At 37.5% G+C, this 17,638-nt stretch overlaps 1 protein-coding gene across 1 annotated transcript in view; it reads left to right on the forward strand.

The window, feature by feature from the left end:
• Positions 1-17,638, forward strand: part of LOC103600725 (band 4.1-like protein 4A) — a 124,731-nt gene that overhangs the window by 65,589 nt on the left and 41,504 nt on the right. Inside the window, exons 12-13 of the mRNA XM_008585048.1 lie at positions 10,927-11,017; positions 14,735-14,845. Of these exons, the coding sequence (XP_008583270.1) occupies positions 10,927-11,017; positions 14,735-14,845 (202 nt within the window). The remainder of the gene's footprint in view (positions 1-10,926; positions 11,018-14,734; positions 14,846-17,638) is intronic.

A 17,638-nucleotide genomic window follows, 5' to 3' on the forward strand; every position in this document is an offset into this window, starting at 1 on the left:
TTGATTTCCTTTGTTGATATCATTTTCTATTTTACCTTGAATCTGATGCTTATTCTCATTCTGTAAAAGATTTATTAGTCTATGACAAGTCTGGTTAGATTTTCTCTGAAAAGTTAGTTTCTACTCTTCTCGGAAGTGTTTAGCATTCCAAGCATAGCTATAAAAATTAGAAAATCAAGCAAAACTAAAGACCTGTTATATATTCAAGTTAAAATTATAGCTTTAGTGAGTTACCATAAATGATACCTTTTTCCTTTCTCCTCTTATTCGACGAGAATTTGAGTACCTCTTTGGTGTAAAACCCTGTTCTGTGGGCACAGAAAATAAAACTTGGCACCTAATCTATAGGAATTTAGTCATATAAAAATAACACAGCAATTTATTTCGTACTTACTAAATGCCAAGCAATGTGCTAAGGACTCTCTATAAATTGTCTAATGTAATCCTCCTATTCAGTATATAAATAGTTGGTGGTATCCTCATTTTACATATGAGAAAACTGAGGAACAAAAGAGTTTAATAACTTGTCCAGGGTATTTACAATGGGTAAATTGGCAGAACTGAGAAATAAGTGTACATATGTATGACTTTTAACCTTATATGCTTCACCATGTTGCAAGACTAGAGAAGTAAAAGATGTATTTCAATGTAGTTAAGATGTGTCAAGGGTGATAGAGTGGAGCACTGAAAAAGTTGTAAGTGTCCAGAAGGTTAATTTGCTCTGGCTAGAGGCTGTCCATGATGCTGTTGTGTAGGAAGTGGTTATTGAAGGACAGTTGGTCTGGGGCAGTAGATTTCAAGCTGGGATATGCAACTCCTGGGGTGAGTGTGTAGGGAAGAAAAAGTAATACCTTTTCCTTACCCATACCTAGGTACATGGCTGAGGCCCCTATAACAAGAGACAGATTGTAGTGAATTGAATTATGTCCCCCCATAACTCCCTGAAGCTTGAATTGTGTCCCCCAAATTTTATGTATTCATGGCTGAGGCCCCTATAACAAGAGACAGATTGTAGTGGATTGAATTATGTCCCCCCATAACTCCCTGAAGCTTGAATTGTGTCCCCCAAATTTTATGTATTAGAAACTTGGCCCCCACTTTGACTGTTAAGAGGGTGGGAAATCCTAATATAGTAATTGAAAAGTGGGGCCTTGAAGAAGTGTTTGGATTGTAGGATGACCCTGCAATAGTGAATGGATTAGTAATGGTGGTCAGGGGTGTGCTTTTGGGGGCTTTAAAAAGAGAGCAAATGAGGAGGTTGGTGTCGCTGTCTCTACTCCGCCATTTTTACAATGTTATACCCTGCTGTCATCGAAGTCACTGCCAAAGAAAGCCTTCACCAGATATGTTCCCTGGACTTTGAACTTCTAGTCTCTGAAATTGTAAGCAATAAATTTCATTTGCTTATAAATTACCCAGTTCCCTGTATTTTGTTATAAGCAACAGAAATGGACTAATATACAGATTAACAAGAGAAAAGCATGCAAATTTGTTTGGTAGAAACTTTATGTGACACAGGAGCTTTTAGAAATGAAGACCCAAAGAAATGGGAAATCTGTGTGTTTTTATAGACAGTTGTGCAGAAGTATGATTAGAGGACAAAAGAGTATGATCTAATGGTAATAAACTATGGGGAATTTAGCAAGGCATGTTTGTTCAGATTCTTCTCGGAGTCCCTGTATGACATTCCCTCCCTCCAGGTAGGGCAGGATACCTGTCTCTTGAGGGTCTTCAGGGGCGGAAGGAGGGAAAAGGTCAGAGAGTGACCTTCCTACATTTTATGACCTGCTTCAGGGGAGAATGGCAGGGGGAAAGGAGAGAGTGGCCTTCTTGCTTCTGTCGTTTTCTCAAATACCAACCTGCTGTATTTTGGGGAAGTGTGTCCTGAGCCCAGTCAGGTAGGGAGGGAGATACATGGAGGCATTCAAAGGGGTATGTGACACTGATGGTTGTGACTGAATCAGTTTCCAGATTGTCTTTCTTAAAAGGATTTTAGTTGTGGTACTGGACATGCTGGATCTCTCCAGCCTCCCCTTTTGCAACGCACCTTCTCCCATTTAATGAAAGAAAGCAGACCTTTCCCCCATCCTGAATCTACTATACTGCTTTGTCCTTAAATGTCAAACCTTTTGGGTTGATGTTGGGAAAGTAAATGACTCATTATCAAGTGACATATTCTCTTCTAAGTCATTTTCTCATTTTATCTTACAACAAAATTGAAGGAGGACCCCATGGATTTGTCACCTGATGGAAGATTCAAAATAATTTTGGATAATATATCACTACTAGATATGTAACTCTTAGAAGTTCTTTGGGTCATTGGTGATGTCCTCATAACAGTATACATTACATACACCTTTAATTATTTATGTGAACAAAGGTTTCCCAGCATTGAAAATGTATCAGAAGACACATAGGAATAGAATTATTGCTAAACTGTTTCATTCTAGAAAAAAATAATATTTTTGAATGGATGTGATGCATGTAATCATTAGGGAAATAAAACCATCCCATTCATCTTGTTAAGAATTACTTTCCAGGGCCGGCCCCATAGCTCACTCAGGAGAGTGTGGCGCTACCAGCACCGAGGCCATGGGTTTGGATCTTATATAGGGATGGCTGGTGTGCTCACTGGCTGAGCATCGTGCAGACCACGCCGTGCGGAGGGTTGTGATCCCCTTACTTGTCCAAAAAAAAAAAAAAAGAATTACTTTCCAGTAAAAATTTACTTTTTATGTTTAGTAATTATTTTACCAACATTAATATGGTATAGTAATGATATACTGCTACTAATTGTAATGGTAACTTAGTTCAGAAGAAAATGTTAACACTTAAACTTTATGGCCATGGGAAATTATTTTATTTTAATTTATTTCTATGTTTTGTCACATAAGATAAGAATGATAGAATGATGAGTAACTACTTTCAAGCATAAAACATACTAGGGATGAATTTTTGCAGGGGAAGTAGGATTGAAATGCAAATACAAGGAATAAAAGGAATGCTGTGAAATTTGTAATTGCTAAACAACTCATTTCATGTATTTTTAGAATGGATGACACATCAAATTGCTATAGTATTTTATTGCATTGGATATATTTAAGAGAGTCATGAGGTAGTTCCGTTTTATAGTGTCAATATTTACTCTGTGCTGCAAATTATATCCTTTGATATTATTTAAACTTTTGATGAAAATGTTAGATATTATTTTAGAAACATGCACTGAGGTACATAGTTTTTCAAAATTCTTTTAGTGAGTACTTGGGTAAAAAAGTTTAAAGACCACTGAGTTAAGTCCTCCTAGATATAAGCTCAAACATGGAAACAGACAAAATAAAAAATGTTGCAATTTTGCCTTAGCTAATCAATATTTATATACAACTATATATACTTTGTATTTGTATTTATTTTATATACTATGACAGTTGCATCATATAAAAACCCCTAAAGCAGTGGTCTAGCACTGTCTGCTGAAACAGAGCCAATTTTAGGTCAGGCATGGAAAGATCCATCTACCTTAGACCAAGCAAGTATAAATTGTGGGGTTTGAGAGAAGATTGCTGGAGAAGGTTTGGTGTGTGTTTCTCCAAACTGTGTGGCCCTGAACGGGGTTGGGGGGAGAGACCAGAAGTACCACCAAGATAGGTTTTAAGTGGTTACTCAGCTCTTTCATCAGATTGTGTCCTCATATCACAGGAAGAAAAACTCGGTATCCAAGTGACACCTCATGATTCCAGCTGACCATTCACATATGGGTGTTGTCACTGGGCCCAAGAGGGCTTGAAGGAAAGATGGGCAACCTCCACTGTTGCCACACCTGGCAGTTCTGCCAACACTGGTGTAAATTACAAGTCTTCAGATAGTAGAACTCTTTCACTCTGTACCTATGAGGCTCTAAGGGAGTGAGCAAATGCCTTCCCAGGCTCACAAATGCCTTTTTTGTTTTTGAACCTGGCATTCTGACCCACAAGCATGGGTGTCTGTGGCCACCTCTCACACATTTTGGTAATGATGGAAGCAGACCAGGAGAGTGCTGGGTCAAGGAAGAGGAAATTGGAAGCAGACCAACTCAGGAAGGGATCTCTCATGCACAGACATATTTTCCTAGCATCTTTCTCATCCACACCCATTCTTTACAGTCTACCCTCCAGCTTTTTTAGCAGAATGCTGTGTTTGATCTTGCAGTTGACATGTAGCAAAATCAGTGTCTTAAAAGTCTGTATACTCATACTTGTGGTAACGAGGTAACTGCTTACATACCACTCTTGGGACTTTTGAAGGTAGAAACTCTGTAGAAAAGCAGGGGTCTGGCCACCTTTTGGGGATGAATGGGCCAATGTTAGGCATTTGAACTGTAACTAATTAGTCATTGGATACAGAAACACCTTTATTTTCCAAATTATGTGTTTTGAAATTCAGTTTTGTTTTATATAATTTAATGAGTGTCCGTTCTGCCAAATATAAAATCTTTCATGATGGTAGGAAAAAAATATATAAGATTTCCTTGGCCATTTTGCTGTTTGACCATAATTTGTGGTGCTAGAAAAATAATGATTTATTTTGCTAATTTGCTGTACTGTTGTCCATTTTTTCCACAGTACTCAGTCTAAAGTGTGTGAAACTAAGGCAAAGGGACTTTGTACTGTCTGTGAGAAACAGAGCTAAAATGTATTTTCAATTATTCATTCTTAATTCATGGATATCATATTTCTTCTGATAAGTTGTACTGGGTTAGATAATATAAATCAGATTGCCTTTACCGAAACCTAATAATTTATGGTGTGGGGAATAGTTGTAATCTATCCTAATTATTTGTCTTAAGCATTAGATACAGTTTTTATTTTTCTTTTAAGTTTAGGAAGAAAATAAAATGTGTTTATTAAGTAGGATAAAATTTAACCTGAAAATTTACGAATTTATATTTGAGAGTTTTAAAAAGAAATCATTTATACATCACAGTCTTGCTTTATTTGTTAGCTATGTGTCCTTTTTTCCCATTTATTGGAATAAGGTATGTCACTTGCCAGATATAAATTTTTTTCATTTTAATGTCATTCATTCACCCTACACTCCCATTCTAAATTAAAAGCAATGGCAATATTTGAGTAACATCAAAGATTTGATTCAGGCTGACAGGTGTCAAATTGAGTTATGAATTTTGTGAGACTTATAATACTATTTAAATGCAAAGTGTTTTGTAATTGAAAATACATGTATATTCATCCCCAAATCTTGACATCAGAGGGATTTAAGAATTGCCTCCAAATCAAGTAGCTAAATAGATCCTGGGAAAGTTGATTCTGTTTCTGGCAGCCACTCTTCCTGAACTGAAGGTAAGGGTCACTTAAGGTGAAAGCACTCAAACGTGAACAGAATCTAACCACACAAAAGCCTGGTGTGGTCTGATGCACACAGGCTGGAAGCATTTGGATACAGTGTGTTAAAAATGAACTGAGGAGACCCTGGATCTTTGGATGCTGGCACTGCAGTACTGTCACACTACAGGGACTTGTTTGGGCCCATATTAAGCTGTAGTGTCTAACCGTCCAGAAACACATACCAAAGACCAGAAGCTAGATTCGGCTCACTAGTAAAGGATAACAGTCCCCTGATAAACTTGCTCCTCCGGATATGACCAACCTCTTGAAATAAAATCCTTTGTCTTTTTAATGTAAACAATATGTAAAATGAATCGGATGCTCTTGACTAATTATAAGTGGTATCACTAGAGTTCACATTATTTTATCTAAGGTAAAATGCAGATTTACGTAGAAGCCTTAATAACCGTATGCCAATAACTGATCTTTGTTATAGATAGTCTGTGGCTACGATTTACAAGAGCAGTGTGCTATGGCAGAATGCTGCTTTTAAAGCTCTAAAGAGTAGCCCAGTCCTGCAGGATATGTGTCTGCATCTCCTCTTGACCCGCATGTCACATATCACCACATCCAGGTGTTTTTTCTTTTGGTCTTATGTTGACACTTATTAAACATAGCATTATCTTGAATTTTCCTTTCTGATGGGAAAAAATGGTAGAAATGGAAATATATTCTTTCTAATAATAGATCTTCATTGAATACCTACCATGGGCAAAACACTGTGCTAGCAACCATGAAAAGGGCACAGTGATATTGTCTTCATTTTATTAGGATTTGGAGGCCTTAATAAATTTTTAAAATCTTTTATCATATATATATATATAAATATTTTGTGAAATATATACATAATAATCCATGTTTCTAGACATTTTAGGCAGAAAACAACTGTTTAGGAAAGATAAAGATTTTCCCTGGATGGGTTGATTTGTGAAGTGCAGGAAAATTGCCCTTAATGTTTTAATTCCTGAAGTGGGTGGTGGTTAAACAGCAGTTTACTTTATAATCATTTGCTAAGTTGTTTATATATGTGTGTTATACTCTTTTCTGTACATCTGTTATAATTTACAACTAAAAAGGAGTGTGTGTGTGTGGGGGGGAAGATTTCTCCAACCTCAGAATATCTCCTGAACAATGCCTAAAATTCCATTGTTATCAGTTACTTATTTTACTTGATATTTGGCCTCTCCTTTTACTCCTCTTTAAAATGGAGCTGTTCTGTGGCACATAATATGTGAAGACATTAGCCCTTTAGTGAGATGGGTTTGTCAGATCACTCTTCTCTGTAGACTGAGTCTGAGCTAATGTACAAGGAACAATTCTGGGAAGGTGCCATAATGAGGGGAGAAAAATTTGGAAAAAGAAAACTGAGTTAGTATTTCATGTCAACAAAATGGAAAGTAAACCTAAATAATGCATAACCTAAATTTCTTGCCTTTTCAGATTTCAATAACCAACACATAACCTAGCTTTACTGAATTGATTAGCTGTCTTCTCAAATGTGGTGGTATGGTAAAATCTCACTAATTTAAACTAATTAGGAATATAGCTAACGTATAGTATTCTAGAAGTATAGTTTTTACTTTTAAGTGCATATTTAGTAACATAAAGAAAGGTAATAGGGCTGCATGGTTAGTTCATTTGGGAGATTATGGTGCTGATAATACTGAGTTCAGATCCCAGGATGAGTGAGCGACCCCCTCCCCACCAAAAGCTAATAAATATTGCCTCATTAGGACTTTTTTAGGTGGAATGAAATTCTGCCATTTGCAGCATATGGAATTTCATATGGAATGAAATTCTGCCATTCACAGCAACATGGATGAATTTAGAGAAAATTATGTTAAGTGAAATAAGCCAGGCACAGAAAAAGAAATATCACATGTCCTCATTCATAAGTGGGAGGTAAAATATATAAAGACATAATCGCGATAACACATTGAACTTTCACAAAAAAGAGAAGAGAACTGTGATTATTAGAGGTGGAAAAAGGGGAAGGGGAGGGAGGTTAGGTAGAAATTAGTTGAGTCACAAAGATTGATTAACGTTTTGTAAACGAGTATACTAATCCTGATTTGATCACCACATATTGTACACATGTATTGATACTCAAATCTGTATCCCACAAATATATGTAATCAATTATGTTTTGATAAAAAAAAACTGTCAAAAAAGTGTTAGCATGTGAGTATTATATGAATGGATATACTTCAAAAGTGATCCCACTAAGTTAATGCTTTTAGGTGGTGGTTTTTTTTTTTCTCCCATCTAGTCTTGTTTTCCTAGTAAGGCTTTTAAAACCAAACTTGTCCAGTTCATACTAGTTACAGAGTTGGGGAGTACATATAAACAGATCTTTTAGTTATAGTTCACCGTTTTGAATATAAACAACCATGAGTTAGATCGTACTAGTGACAATACCTTACCTCATTTATGCTGTGTATGTGAGAGTTGTATGACCGTTATGTTAGTAAAATAGTCCTGACAGTTGAATGCTTTGTTTTGCAGAAGACTGGCTGCACTGTTTGTGTGCATCTGTGAGAAAAAGCACACACATTTTGTTTTCTTTTCTGAAATTCTTTTGGAAAACCCACCTACCTAGCATTTCATCTTAAAAATTATGATTTGGATTAATATTTGGATCAAATATTGTATCATATATATGTATGTATATTTTCAAATATTTTTGATATATATTTTCAAATATTTTGAAAATACACATACATATATATGATACAATATTTGATCCAAATATTAATCTAAATCATAATGTATGTATATTTTGAAAATATACATACATATATATGATACAATATTTGATCCAAATATTAATCTAAATCATAATGTATGTATATTTTGAAAATATACATACATAGTTTGTGATTTTTCTATTTAAAAATATTCCCCATTTTCATCTACCTCTTTATTAATGGTTGGAAGATTTGGATGGAGGGAAACTGGGTGAATGTGACAATGCAGGCTTGCTTTTCCCAAGGTGACCGGTTGTCAGACTATAATAAGACAAGACTAGTCAGTCTGAAGAGGTGAGGGTTGGAGCAAACTAGCTCTTCTTAAGCTAGTTCCACAGGGCTTTGGTTAACATGACATTCAACTTCATTTGGCACTTTTTCAAGTGGTGTTATTGGCACTGGGTATTCGTCCCTCTGCTGTGTCCCCTGTCTCCCCCAGCCTGTGAAAACAGCCCTAGTACTATGATATAAATGAAAAGGAAGACCCCTTTCATTTATATTATAAATTAGTAATAACCGATGAGAACAATACCATGTTAAAATAAACTTTATTAGGAACAATTAAAAATATTAATGTTAGGGCACACCTACTGTCTGGAACACAAGTGAATTAATCCCTCCTGCCACTATGCTAGCACCATATCACATAGAGTTCCATATGTGAGAAGTAACTCCATCCCAAATCTCTATGCCTGCAGTTTTGAGAATCTGCTTTATGATTTTGATAATGGGCATGTGGTCATGGCAAAAGTGACTCCAACAGTAACTGGCTACTGCCAATGTTTGATAGCACATGGAGTAGTTCAAGGGATTCATTGTGTCCCATGTATCACACCTGGTGGAATTTACCCCAGTGGTATTTTTTTCTAATGCCTGGATTCTAGATGTTCTTCAATTATTGATATTGGTTTCAACATGAGCTTACCTTTAGTGCCCCCTATATCTTCAGGTTCACCTTTCCATTTCAGGATTTCAAAATAAGAACAAAATTCAGATTTTCTCTGTCCAAAGTGTATTCATTAATGTTTATCTTTTCTGATGGGTAGCCAAACATACTTCCAACTGCACTGGATGAAAATTGCTGACTTTGGGGGTGCTCAAATGTTCCTCTTGTCTTTTAGTCTCGGTTGCCCTGGAGAGAAAGGATTCTTTTCTTAGTTGGCTATTGAATGTTGTCTTCATTAGACATCCCTTTCACTTGTCCTCTAAAGAGACTCTCTCTCCTACTGGTGGACTAATGGGTACTATTAAAAACTGTGCTATCTACCTTAAATGAATCATTTTACAGTATATGCATATATTGAAACAACACACTGTATGTACCCCACAATTATGTACAAGTAAATGTTAAAATATTTTGAATAAAAAAGTCTATCTCTCTCATTTGACCCTTAATTTAAGATGACTTTGAATTGTTTGTCGGTGGGCCACAGATAGAAGTATTGTGTGGTTTACAGCTAAGTCTCTGGAGCCAAATTGCTGGGTTTCAAATCTGGCGCCACCACTCATGAGCCGAGAGACCTTAGGAAAGGGCTATTTTTCTTATCTTTAAAAATAAGATAATATTAGTGTCTACTTCATAGGATTATTCTGAAGATTACATGAGTAAAAAGATGTGAAATGCTTGGAACAGCACCTGACACATAGTAAGTGCTCAATAAATATTAGTGCTTACTGCTATTACCAATTCATCTCCATGACTCAAACTCTCAGTGGTTAGTGACGATTCTGCTTTGGATTCAAAAATTCTAACTATGGGCATACCCCTGTAAGATGCAGCTCTGAGGAAGACACACCCGCATGCCACAGAAACTTCATAGGACAAGGTCTGTGGCCATCCATATTGGCTGGCTGGCTTCCCCTGCTCATCAAAACTGCCTCCTCCCAGAGTCAAGTGCATGCACGCTGGAGAGGAGTCGCTGGAGAGGAGTCACTGGAGTCTAAACAGCTCACTCCTGCAGGCTCGTAAGCCTCCGCCCTGAGAATGGGATCCAGGCTTCCTGGGTGGGCCTAGGCACTTCCTCATCTTTGTTTTGATCATCATTTCCAACGTCGTGTCTGCTGTGGACTCCTTCTGCTGGTTCATCTAGGATGAATGCAAATCTGTGGAATAACAGCTTTTAAAAATGCAGTTTTAGATTTTTGTGGATGTTTGCATAAAAAACACATTTGAAAACTTTTTCCTTGTATTAGAGTGATACAGATAACATCTATTTTACCTTTTTTTGCCATTTGCATTATAAGTTGAGATATTTTCAGGTTTGAAATGTATTTTTTGGTTTGGTTTGATTTCAAATGGGGGCTGTCGTGACATGCTGAGAAACTTCTTCACAACATAGTTATTAAGAGCTGATTATTGGCTGGCTGGTTAGCTCAGTTAGTTAGAGTGTGGTGTAACACCAAGGTCAAGGGTTCAGATCCCCATGCTGGCCAACAGCCCAAAAAAAAAAAAAAGCTGATTATTGTTTTATATTCTAATAAATGGCACTAAATATCTTAGAATTTTATCTTAACAGTCTAAAACAAAGAATGTCCATGATGTGGAGACTTAGTTAACTCTTAAATTCTCAGAAGATCATGGCCTAGACCTTTGGGACATTGTTATGTTTAGGATTTAGTACATGTCAAAATATAGTACCTCAGATTTATTGGGTCATTTATTACTTATTTGGAGTTATAATTTATCAATAAAATGTGCCATGATGTCCCTAAAATTGCATTTTACAATAACTCTTGCTTCTTTGTGTTTTCCTTTCACTATCTCCTTTCTCCTACCTTCCCTTCTTTCTCTTTGCTGCTAGGATCAAACAGCATAAATCGGATAACTGCAAACATGGAAAATGGAGAAAATGAAGGAACAACTAAGATTATTGCACCTTCACCAGTAAAAAGGTCAGTGCAGTTAACTGAAGAAACATAACTACATGCTGTCATAAAAACTATTTAATGATTTTCCCTGTTGGCAATGTTAAGTATCTTTTCACTTTGATAATTAATACTTTTGATCCATGGGTTCCAGTTATAAGTCTTTGGGCCAAAGAATTCTTTAAAATGCCAGTGAAATATAAAACATCAGGACTTGCCTCTCTCATTTGAAGAAAATCCTCTTGCTGTCACAGCGTGGTGAGCACACAGATTGTCTGTGGCCTGCATTCTCGGCAGCAAAGTGAAAATTCCATGTGATTTTTAAAATGCCATGATATAATGGACTAACTCAGACGGACTTGTGAAATAAAGTAGATGATATTCATGTTTAATGTACTGTGTTCATTCCAGTGGTGCACTGAACTGTGGCCCTGGAAGGAAAGCTGATAGCATTTAGAGGCGTCAAAGCTTCAGAAGTCAGTGACTGCATATGTATGAAGAGTTGTCATGGTCCTCTGCATCAATTTTCCCAGCGGCATTCCCCAGTGGAAAAACTGTCTCTTAATATATTACATGGATTATTTCCCTGAAAGATCAGCCTTGTTTTCTATTAAGACACTGTTTCAGAGTCATTTTTTCCTCTCTCCAATTACACTCCCGGAACAGCATTATAGACATACAATGAGTAGCTTTCATAAACTCCCTTTCTCTGTGGAGGTTGCTCCACATACATCATGGGGAAGCCTAAGCAATCAGAAATACATGACCTGCAAAAACTTCTTAGGTATCTACTTGATCTTTTGTTATAAGTAATCCTGTCTTCATTCAGCCGGATTGTGGCTACTTTCAGGAATATAGTTTATAATTTAGCAGCAAGATAATTTTAAGATATGAGGATTCTCAGAGTTGGGATGTTTCCCCCAGGGTTTTGCCTACATTTTCTTTTGTTTAGTTCCAGGAAATACCCTTTACAGATTCTCTTTTTAGAATGACACGTTCTTTACCTTTGCATACACTTTAGTTTACTGTATTTCCCTTAGTTGGCCTCCCAAGTGTGGATAGTCAGCTTCATCTGGATCTACAGGGTATGCTTATGGTATATCCAGTGTAAGAACAGTAATTTTCCATGCAATTAAGATTCCAAGCCTTTTTAGAATGTACAGGAGTTTAATCTCCTTTGCAACCACATTTCTGCTGATAGTACTGATACCTGAAGGGCCGCCAGATTTTCCCATTCAAGTAGCAGATGAGAAATAGCTCAGAGAGTGAATGCAATTAACTTGTCACCCAGGATTTCATTATTCTTTAACTTTTTACCTATTCTCTCGATTTCTCTTTCATCTCCCTGTTTCTTTTCCCGATCTCTTCTTTTTCTTTTCCTTGCTTTTTCTTTCTGATTTATTAAACACACACTTTCTACTCTTTTATTAAATATCTACCATATTTCTTACTTTTCCTCATTTCAAAAGGTAATCTTTTACTTTAGGAATTTGATCTTCAGAAGTTTATTAACGTTTATTAAAAATAATATATTGTTCATATATAAAACCTGCCTAGTATCTACTAGTCCTATGAGTTATATGCCTTTGTAAAATATGGAATTTTACAGGCTTATATAAATTCCTGTAAGGATATACTATGCTAAGGTGCAGGTTTATTTTCTTTTTTGGAAATGACCTTGTCATTTTTCCCCTCTTCTGTTTGTTGGCTGTTATAAAGAACTCTGCTACAACCATATTCTAGTATAATTATATAGAAGATTCCTCAACAATCCAGGGTTAAAAGTGGATTAGGAGTTAAGTAGCTCTATCTTTTTCTGAAATTGAGGCTCCTGAGGAAGTGGCAGGTGACACTCCCCTCCCCCACAGTGACGGAAGGCTTCTGATGAGTCCCTTCCTCTGTGTTTCCCCATGTGTTTCTAAAACAGTTTGTAGGGATTAAATAACAATTCAGTTATATTAACATTCTTAGGGCAGAAAGATGATAGTAGGTCAGGAAATAGCATTTGAAAGTCATTCTGATTTGGAAGGATGAAGCCAAGATACGGCGGAAGCTGGGGAAAGGTCAGTTTGGGTAGCCTGGACCTGCCCTGAGCTGACCAACCTGCACTGATTCTGACCCAAGTGCAGAGCCGGGGGTTCTGATCGCTGTGGTAGAGAGCCAACCTCCTGAGTCTGGACACCTACCCCGGTTTCCTTCCTCCCCAGCTTTCTCCTTTTCTTAGCTCTATGATCGCTTTTGCTTCTAATCCTGCAGGTGGAATCTCTTGAAGGATTCTTAACAATTGATGGACCTGGCTTCTGTTGACTTAAAGCAGTAAAACTAGAAAGGAGTGGGGTGGGGTTCGGGGGAGAAGACCCAAAGGTACTTGCTGGAGACATATATTTTTAGGCAGCCTCCTCATGTTCTTTTTTGAATGAGTCACAGGTATAAACAAGCAAATAAACACACACATACACATATTTTAACCTTTGTTAAATAATTTTACTGAAGACATAAGTATGTGAGTTAATGTCTTTTTATTTTCTACTTATTTTCCATACTTTTTTTTTTTAATTAAAGCTTTAAAAAAGCAAAGAATGAAAACAGCCCTGATACACAAAGAAGTAAGTATGTGAGTTAATGTCCTTTTATTTTCTACTTATTTTCCATACTTTTTTTTTTAATTAAAGCTTTAAAAAAGCAAAGAATGAAAACAGCCCTGATACACAAAGAAGCAAAGCACCATGGGAAGAAAATGGCCCCCAGAGGTAAAGGGAATCATTGTTTGTATAAAGGAGAACAGTAGAAAATGGGTTAGCAATTGTGGCTCATTGAATTGAAGAATCTAGCTGCTGTATGGCTGGACAGCTAGAGGTGGACAGGGCACTCAGATTCCTAAATCAGCATGACCGAGGGGAATTTCTGAATTGGCAATTAATAGTATGTTTCTTAACATGAAACTTTCCCAGAAAGACAGAAGGGAAAACTTACATATATTAAGAAATTGAGTGAAAGGCCATGATGATGGTTTAGAGTAAGATAATTTTGAAAATTCAAAATGATATGTTAATGATAATTTTCCCTATTTCATAGTTCTTGTAAAAACATTACTTGGAAACTATAGCTGATGAATAGTGATGCTAGAAGGCCTTTATTCCTAAAAATATGGATATATTTAGTTTCTTTCTGCTCACGACTACCGGACCAGTGACAGACCTGCATTGTAACTTACAGGCTATGTAGCTGTAGTGGTTCCAGATATGACTATCCAGGGGTTCAAGTTCTAGCTCTGCCACTTCCTAGCTATTTTACTTGGGCCACTTGATTAAATATTCTGTATTTCTCTTTTTTTAAATGTCAAATGGGTCTAATACATGTACCTCAGTGCTAAGGGTTGATATGAAGATTAGCTAAGATAGTGAATATAAAGCCTCTAGCTCACTCAGTGCTTAGCAGGTGGGAGGTTCATCAGTAATGGAATTGTGATTATTGTTATCACTTGTGTGTGTCCATGTCTTACTGTTGAAGGTCAGTGAGACAAATCCATTCCTGCAAAACAATGACTTCTATGATTCGATTTACCAGATCTTACCCATCTTCTTTGAATAAATCTTGTCAGCAAAGAGAACCGTGTGCCCATGGTGCATATACCCCTAAAAGCACTAACTGTGCAGTTATGAATGAGTGTCTTGATCAGGGTGAGGGAGTTTGCCTCTCCAGACCCTCTGCAGGCACTTGCTGACCATTCCTCTTTTACTGCAGTGGACTCTACAACTCGCCCAATGACCGCACTAAGTCACCAAAGTTTCCCTACGTGCGTCGCCAAAACCCCTCATGTGGAAGTGATGACTCTGTGCAGCCGGTGAGGAGAAGGTAAGCTGACACAGTTCAAGTGTGTTTCATTTTCACCAGAAGCTTTGAGTCCCAGGCATATTTTTATAACTGGTGATTCTCATAATATTGTTACTGTTTGTCTGCCCAAGATAAGAAGCTTATTCTGTTTAAGACAAACTAGGGATCCTGAAGCATTTATCTTAAACAAACAGAGTTGGATAATCATTTCATAAATATTGATAGAAAGTTGCTTTCTGTATTTTAATTAATACTATTAAGTTAAAAAAAATATATTTACATAATATATACTATTTATTATATAGTATGTGTAATAATTACATAATATAAATAACATATATTAACATGTAAAATATGTTGTGTTTCTACCTGGGAAGATAAAGCTACACTTAAAGATAATTCTTCTTAGCTCCAGACTGATATTGATGCGTAACATGAGTAAAACTCCTTTCAAAGCACAGAGAAAGTGAATCCTGTTATATTTTACCTAGCAGGTCAGAATGTTTGTGTAATTATACTTGTAGGTATATGCTTAGTACAAAAAATATAAAGTCCATATCTGGAAGTTTTGGACTCTGCAAAGCAGGCTGGGCAGTGTGACAGACACACAAGAGGAAGACCTAGAAATGACTTGTTGTGGAATTCATTTGACCCCTACATGGTAGGGATTGAGTTTTACTTTGTGTACCCACAAAATTGATATTTTTTAAGTGACTTTTATAGTATGAGAAGTTCAGATGATGATGTCAGAAACTGTCAAGACTCCATATACGCTGTGGGTTTGGAGCAGAGCCCTTCCCCCCGCGCCCTTGTTTATCCTCACTTGCTCATCCTTGTCCTTTTGATCCCTTCTATTTCCGTTGGTTTCCCAGAGTCTCGTGCCCCAGCTTTCTCTAACCAGATTCCACTTCACTGAAATCCTTTGATGGTTAAGAAGGGAAAAGTCTATATCACCTTCACCTAGTAGGGCTGAGAAGGGGAAGCTAGATCAGGACTAACAGTGATTAGATAGAATGATGGAGTAATCATTGGCATTTGTTTGGTATTTGCCATGTTTCACATACTAAGCAAAGTGTTTGCTATATATTTTCTCACTTGATCCTGTTAACAATAACCCTGTGGGAACTGGCATTTATTTCATTGAGTCATGAGGTATGTCTAGCAGAGAGAGATTAAGCAGGCAATTGATGCAAAGGTGTGAGTGGGATTGAAGGCACAAAAAGCAGAGAGTGGAATAACCCAGAGATCTGGTCACTGTTACTGCCGCTGGACCGGAGGAACACCAGGAAACAAGGGGGTGTTCCCAGAGATCAGAAGCTGCCTCTGCCTATAAGCTGGCACTCCTGAGTCTGTGTTTGCTGTTGGTGTTGCTGTAGGCACCACCATGGATGCTGAGCAGGAACCACTCTTGCTGCCACTGCTGGCTAAAGCCGTGGAACCCCCACTTCTCAAGGGTGTAAGAGTTGATGCTGCAGTTGCTGCCAGAGCAAAATCACTTCTCCTTTTCTCCTACCTTCACATATTACTGGAGTGCCTCTCTATCTGTAACCTAGGTGGCAAGGGAGTCCAGCAAAATACAGATATCAGGCTTTCAGTCTTGGCAGTAGAGGGTTGGTAGGGACTGAGTGTCAGTGAAAAATACCTGGCCTACCATTATCATCTGACTTTTGCAGATAAGAAAACTGGGGCTTAGGGAGATGACAGTAGCTTGTCCTCTCTGGCACATCTGGGATTTGAATCCAGGTCTGTATATGAGAAAACAGTAGGGATAATGAAACCTCACTTAAATAAGTCTCCCTGGCCCTTACTGAGCCTTCTCTTTGGTAAAACCTGGGGTTGGTTCAGCTTGGACACTTAAAACCAAAGCCATACCACTGTGAAATACTTTAAAGTGCATGTGTGTGTGTATGTGTTTTGAGGGGGTATGGGTGTTGGAATGATTATGTATGTTAAGAACTTGGCACTGTATTATTATTAAGTAGGTAAATTTTTATAGTTTTTTAAATCCTTAATTATTGGTGCAATGTGTCAGCACTCTAAATAAAATAATTACATGTGTTGAGCAGATAGTCATTTTAACTTTAATGCATTTCAAAATGGTTTTGTCAATTTTTGCTAGAATATACCAAAATTTACATTGTTTTTTTTCACCAACTAATTGCTTGAAATAGTTTGGAGCGTATACATTCCTAAATCTAGACTTACTGACTTCTATGCTAAGATACATGTTCTGCTGGCTTCCTGTGAAACACAGTGAAGTAATTGTGGAGAGTGGATACAGGATCCTTTCATTGGCACAGTCTGAGGGAAAGACTATTTTACTTTACTTGGAAGAGAATCATTGTGCCTGAGCAGCCCTAGAGCCTTCTGTCTGATTCGGTATGTCACTTGAAGGTCACTTATTGGGCATGCTTATTTTGAGGAGGCCCAGCCATTGCTGCAGGTTGGCCTAGAAGAGCTATAGTGCATTCATCTCTGTTTCTTTCTGCTATGAGTGCCCCCTATAAATGTCCCTGTCCATGTCAGTCTTGTTTTATCATTACATACATTTACCTTGCCACTGGGCACAACTCCCCACATTGCTGGATTAACTGTGACATTTAAAACTGAGATTTGTCATTAGCTTGGAAGAATCTCAAGGACTTAAATTTTTTTTTTTTTTCCTTTTTTGTCTTTTTTCGTGACCGGCAACGGATCGCAACCCTCAGTGTCGCACCCGTACCGGACCGGGACCGGCAACGGGATTGCAACCCTCGGTGTTGCCCCCGCACCGGACCGGGACCGGCAACGGGATTGCAACCCTCAGTGTTGCCC

This window comes from Galeopterus variegatus, unplaced genomic scaffold (assembly GCF_000696425.1).
Source record: "Galeopterus variegatus unplaced genomic scaffold, G_variegatus-3.0.2 Scaffold3429, whole genome shotgun sequence".
Lineage (NCBI taxonomy): Eukaryota > Metazoa > Chordata > Mammalia > Dermoptera > Cynocephalidae > Galeopterus > Galeopterus variegatus.